Source organism: Bidens hawaiensis, unplaced genomic scaffold (genome assembly GCF_021521415.1).
Source record: "Bidens hawaiensis isolate Kalapana, Puna unplaced genomic scaffold, B.hawaiensis_p1.1 tig00020787_1, whole genome shotgun sequence".
NCBI lineage: Eukaryota > Viridiplantae > Streptophyta > Magnoliopsida > Asterales > Asteraceae > Bidens > Bidens hawaiensis.
The window spans coordinates 203318-209795 of record NW_027493200.1 but is presented as its reverse complement, the minus strand read 5'-3'; the positions used below and the strand labels follow the sequence as shown (position 1 = coordinate 209795).

At 35.8% G+C, this 6478-nt stretch overlaps 1 protein-coding gene across 1 annotated transcript; it reads right to left on the bottom strand.

Annotated features, from left to right (window-relative positions):
- Positions 1 to 1028: 1028 nt before the first annotated feature.
- On the bottom strand, positions 1029 to 2461 carry LOC143561792 (putative indole-3-pyruvate monooxygenase YUCCA11). The gene is made up of 5 exons (XM_077049771.1): positions 2268 to 2461; positions 1847 to 1955; positions 1490 to 1723; positions 1279 to 1401; positions 1029 to 1202 (listed from the first exon to the last, which is right to left on the bottom strand). Exons 1-5 carry the CDS (start codon positions 2459 to 2461, stop codon positions 1029 to 1031), a joined length of 834 nt encoding a protein of 277 aa, XP_076905886.1.
- Between the last annotated feature and the right edge of the window lie 4017 nt (positions 2462 to 6478).

The following is a 6478-nucleotide window of genomic DNA, read 5'->3' as shown; positions in this document are numbered from 1 at the left end:
TTGGATCCCCCTGGACCCACCAATCCATCCGGGCAGCAATGGAATCCTCTAAACGGGCACGGCCAATAGCCCGTGCCCACCTCCCCCGATGGGGCTCCGTTGACAATCCGAGCCCTAGTCATAACCCCACAAGACGAAAGGCCAACAAACAAACTCGAGCTGAGTTTGGAAGTAAAAACCCGAACTAAGAGACGAAAGGAGAGCAACCCACAGTTGCTCTCCCTCCGTAAACCCGAAAAAACTGATTAACTCATTGAGACATTTGTATCGAACACCTGGTGGGGAGACCGAAAACCTTGATTGGGTGTTGATGTAGAAGCTGATCTAGCTGTGGTGCTGAAATCGTGAGAGAGGGAGGGTGAAGCTGGGTTGACGGTTGACAGCGGTGGTGCAGGCGTGCAGCAACACGACGGCAGGTGCTCGTGATCGGTGGAAGCTGCAACGGACTGCCGGAATTGAACGGTGGTTTGAGGCGGCGGTGGTGGCTGGGTGGTTTCTATCTATAATTCAGAACCCTTTTGGACCTATATTACGATGTCAGATGGATGCGGAGGACGACGACAACGGAACTCGGTGTCATGTCAAATGACTGTTTATAGCATATCCTAGCCATTAAAGTGAATGTCATACGACTTTATTGTATAAGCATATCACACTTTTTTAATGTCATAATATATTCATGACATTATGACATTAAACTACACATCCACCGAACGGGTATAAAACTAGTTGTATAGGCTTTAGAAAAACAAAACATATTTAGGTTTTGATACATTGTACGTATTTATACGTTTTGTAAATGGTACTAAAATTATATAAATTTCATATATTTTGATCGTATTATAGTTACCATAATAATACAATGTAAACATGGAGAAAATTTTATTACCAATCAAAATATATCTGACGATATAAATGCATGATTATAAAGGAAAGAAACATTTAAATAGTAAAATCATTAAACTGGTTCGTAGTAATCGTAAAAGACTACACGACAACATGCACACCTACATTTTCTAGATGGGAATTTAATTCCCATGAATAATTTTGAAGATATCACCAGCAATGTTTTTCGCATCATTTGAGATACCAAATAATCCGGCACTCGCAAATCCAACACAATAAAGACCGTGTTCCCCTTTCCAATGATTAGGGCTTTTATGTTTTGGCATTCCAATCCCGTTGAAGAGCCCTCCATCATCCTAGATTAAAACGAAAATGCTAAGATTAAAAAACAAAAGGTTGAATAAACAAATTGTGTGTTATAACTATAGTTACCTTAAGCCATTTTCGCACAGTGCTTTTAAAACCGGTAGCAAAGACAATGGCATCAAATTGTCTCTCTTTACCTTTTGTGAATTTGATTTGATCACCCTTTATTTCTTCAATAGCCGTCATAAACTAGAGACGAAAACAAAATAATAATATCACGATTGTCAGTTAATGTTTTAAATGTTATTAGATATCAAAACATGATAGAGGGGTTTACCTCAATGTCTCCTGTTTTGATCTTTGAAATTGTCCCAACATCAATGATAGGTGATCGTCCGGTTTCTTTTTTGATCGTGAATGGTCCTTTGAATGGCCTTTGTATTCCATATACACCGAGATCTCCATACAACAACTTACTCAACATTAAGACCATCTTGTCTACGAAAGAGCAAGGAATATATTTTAGTATATACATTCCGAGTTGCACTAACTCTTTGGAAAGCACATGTATCTGTCACAACAAAAATAATAGAATGAAATGTTAAAATATAACAAAAATATGCTTTTATTATATAAAACACCGACAACTAATTTATATTCAAAAATCACGCAGGAGACCGTTTAGCGTGCTTACCGGGCTACGAACAACTATTGATGTTTGAGCACCCCAATTGTACAAGTCATATGCAATTTCCATACCCGAATTTCCAGCACCAACAACAAGCACATCTTTGTGTCCAAATCTTTTTCCATTATCATACTCGCTCGAATGGATATACAATCCTTTGAAGCTATCTAAACCATTAACATTAGGAATAAAACCTTCACTATTTTCGCCGGTTGCCGCCACAAGAAACTCACACACGTACTCCTCGACCAAACCCGAAACCCAATTTTTGGCGGTAACCACCCATTTTTGTGCAATCCTATTATACCATGCATTCTCAACGCTGCGTTGGTACAGCGGAGCTACATTAAACCGATACACATAGTTTTGCAAGTATTGTACAAACATGTCTTTTGGTACAAATGTGGGTGCGGACAAAGGGAATGACATATGAGGAAGTTCACAGAAGTTTTTAGCTAAGTGAAGCTTTAAGCGATCATAAGCCTTTTTTTGCCATAAAGATGCATAGCAATTTTCCCTTTCAAGAACAATGTTTAGGATAGAAAGAAGATTGAGACACGCGGATGTTGCAATGCCGGCAGGTCCTGCTCCGACTATCACGACAACAGTTTCTTGTTTCATTTTCTTTCAAGCTAGCTCTTTCTAGTGAATATTGTATGTTTATTGATGCAATATGTAATGCACATTGCACAAGCCCTTTATATAGGAATTACAAAAAGGAGGCTAAAAGACCATTTCCCACCTTTAATGGAATTGTTACTAAAAAAATTATTTTTTAGAGTTTCAAATGTCATCGCGCTAAAATTCTTAATACTAGCGGTTATTATTCATTGAAGTATTCCTGCTTTTTTGTAAACAAACTTTTAGAATTTACGTTACAAACTTACTTTACTTGACTAGAATCTACTTGTTCATATTGGCTTAATGTATATGTGAATACATGAATATGGTAATTCATATCTATACAAATAAGTAAAATATGAGACTTCGTGTATAATCATATGCAGTTTGTAGAACATTGGAGTCATCGATTCAAGTTCAAACATGAGACAAAGTCGAAACAGATACATTTAAACACTCTAATTTACTATAGTCGTTCATATTATATACAAATATCATTCAATAATCATGTATGTGATATATACAATGTATTCAATTGAACTAAACCTTCCGCGCATGTGGTTAAACCTAGTTTAAAATTCAAAGCAAATAACAACCATAAAGTGAAGTGATTCAAACATGTTGGAATACATGTGAACGGTTTCGATAGTTTGATAGAACACATGTGACGACGATATGATGGTTAAACGAAGATTTTGATTAACTTGGTAAATAAAACAGATACAAACAGATTTTTAAATACACTACAAAGGTAGTTATGTAAAGCGTTTAACGGCAACACAGTTTTAACTATGGTTATAAACTGGTTAACAGTTATTAATACCTAGGATAATTGCGCATTAATACAGCTAATGTCTTAGGGTTATATAATACAAATAGCATAGTTAAATTTAAATAAACAGGATAATTGTATCATCCCCTAAACGTTAGTTGCCTTGTTAAAAACAAATCGCCTCCCTTTACCAAATCTTTGAGCACCCATCCTGTCATTGCCAATGTAAAGATCAAAGCTAGTGCTGCCATTATCTTGTTTATAAGTTTCGTTTGAGCTTTTAGTTTCTTTTGGTCTAAGCGTGCTTTTGTCTTCATCATCCCCATCATCACTAACGTGCCTAGCTCTAATCGTGTTCCCGTTGTAGTTCCAAACTAAAACATCCAAATACTGAATGTGTATATATATATCCTAAGCATAATCACATCTTCAACCAGTATTCCCAAGTTGGTTGCTATTACACCTCACATGTTAAATTCACATATATATGTCTATAGTCACCTTTTCTTTTACAAGGGGCAATTTCATATATACCCTTACAAACATTAAAAATATCAAATATACCCATGCAAAACTAAAATATTATATATATCCTTACAAATTAAACAAAATATCATATATATATACCCAATTAATATATTATAATTTAGCAAATGACCAATTTACCCTATCTAATAACATCTTTAGGTTAAAAAAGGAAAACACAATCTCTGAAACTCCTCAGATCTGAAATCGCCGTTATTGCAATAAACCGCTATAATCGCCGGTCACACGGAGTTGGTACAAATCTCTCCATTGCTGGTCACATACGGTGGTGATGGTGGTGTGCGCAGTGGATGAAGGCAGACGGTGGTGAGGCAAGGCTGGAGAAGGAAATCAGTCGCCAGAACTGGTCGGAATAGTCCGGAGACAGACGGTGTGTGCAGTTCCTGGTTGCTCGATGCTAATACGGACGGGAAAGGTTGGAGTTGTAGGAAATTAGGAGATTTGGAATTTTGGATTTTGATTTACTCATAATTTAAAAGGATAGAATGGCCATTAAGTAAAAATTCATTAAACCTGAGTATATATGATATTTTCATTTTTGGTTGGGTATATATGATATATTCAAAGTTTGGAAGGGTATATATATGAAATTAGTCCTTTTTACAAACTCATATAAATCTGTAACCTTGCCATTCTCTAAACATGATGGGAACAAATTTGATCAGTTCAAGTAACGGAATGCAAACCGTTATGTCATAACAGAAAATTTAGGTTTGAGAATGGATCGATGTTAATGAATATAGGTTGGATCCTACAATATGCTAAGAAAGTAACACAATCATCAAATGATCCAATGTAATTGAATCCTCCCTGCGTAAATCTTTTTGCATCTTCATCAATTTGCAAAGTAAGGTTATTAAAGTACCGATCCAAATACTCCTCCTTTCTCTGCTCATATCATTCATCTTCAATACTCTCCATACTTTGTGTACATCATCATTCGTCCATATTGAACTCCTACTTTCAAACATATTCGACAAGTAACACACCGATCCCTCAAGATGATATTAAATACGTCGAGTCGTAATTGATCATTTCTTAATATATTCTTGTCAAGATCAGGCGTGTAAAACACACTAGGAATCAGAAAAGATTTGTCAAATACGCTCATTTCTATTGGTAACCATATAAGCCACAAACGAATTGATGATTGTAAACAGAAATTATATATGAACAAGAGATTGTAAACGGAATGGAAATTATTATTGATTACACTGATGATTCGATTACAATTGTATAGCCAGCCGTATATATATACATATGAGGCGTCACATCGATTCACATCGCTTTTATCTAAACGGTGTTTACAAACAACAGGTATTGTACCCCTAACTGCCTAACGGGCCTAATTACATAATTATATATATGCCCCTGTTAATAATTAATATTTACATAATAATACACATATATATTATTATATTATATCCTTAGTATCTGTATGTGATTAATACTTCACTGTCCCCCTTTATCATAAACAATCTTAGTGTCTTCATCTTCTTTACATGGGCATCTTTCATTTCTTGAAACCGGGTGGAGGTTCCCGATTTGGTCTTCATTTGACTTGCTTTCATCATCACACAGGTTCACTCCAACCCTTCAAGATAGATTAGTTGGACACATTAAAGTCACAACCAACATCCATTGCTATGTAGGTCCAGGCATCGTTCACTATTGCGTCTACAAATCTTCCATGTAACATTGCCATCATTAATAGCTCGTATAAATCTATTTCTGTGCCTCGCTCAGGTACGATGGAATGGGCTTCTCGAAATAGGATTTAAGGTACACTGTGTGGTACCATTCCACGAGTTCCTTGAACATATTTATGAACTCATTCACTTGTGTGATACAGTGACTTATTAATGATATTGCTGGACGAATTGAGTAATCTTCTTCGATTCTCGAGTCTTTTTGGGCCTGCAAATCAGTCGCGTCAAAGTAATTTGCCAAAAACTCGTCCCTATTCACTTTCAAACGCCTCTGACCCCATTTGAATCTTCCCCATCAATATTCAAATTAACTGTGACATAAATCTCCTTCAAATATGACTTTAAATCCTTGTTTAGTTAATTGTTTTAGGCTTAATATATTATTAATATTATCAATGCTAGGCACGTAATAAACACTCTTCTCAGGTGTATTTATTCCATCAAAACAGATTTTCATGTCTTCTGTTACTTTTATAAACTTAAGCTCGTTATCTTTCCAATCAGTTTCTACTCCAAAACCCAATTTATAATTTGTAAACAAAGCCCTGTTACCGATCATATGATTATGGTAATTTGTGTTTTACAAACCATACTCTATCCCATGTTTGTAAAACAGTCCCCGAAATTAGGACTCCTTAGTTTGAATACAATCAAAGTTGAATATTGATGTGGGACTGATTTAGAGGACATTCATACGAAAAATGACCATACATATTGCATATATGACAATTAGGCAATGCCTCATGAATGGGATTAGGACTTACAGTGGGTGCTTGAATTTTTCCTTCGGGTTTTTTGTTCTTCTATGCCTGCATTGATATGAGTTTCTTCTGTATCTCTTTTTTGCATGCTGCTTTCTAATCCTCTTCCCGTCCTTATAAAGTAAATGATCATCACCAACAATTAATCCCGCAAACCTTGCTTCAATTTCCTTTTTGAATTGAGCATGTTCATCTTCTGTTGTAACATGGTGACACACATGTGTCCAGT

Coding starts and splice junctions, on each gene's coding strand:
- LOC143561792 (XM_077049771.1), bottom strand. CDS start 2,461: ATGAAACAAGAAACTGTTGTCGTGATAGTCGGAGCAGGACCTGCCGGC. Junction 1,956..2,267: donor TTCTGTGAACTTCCTCATAT/GTCATTCCCTTT, acceptor TAATGGAAAAAG/ATTTGGACACAAAGATGTGC. Junction 1,402..1,489: donor TCAAAACAGGAGACATTGAG/GTAAACCCCTCT, acceptor TTTCGTCTCTAG/TTTATGACGGCTATTGAAGA.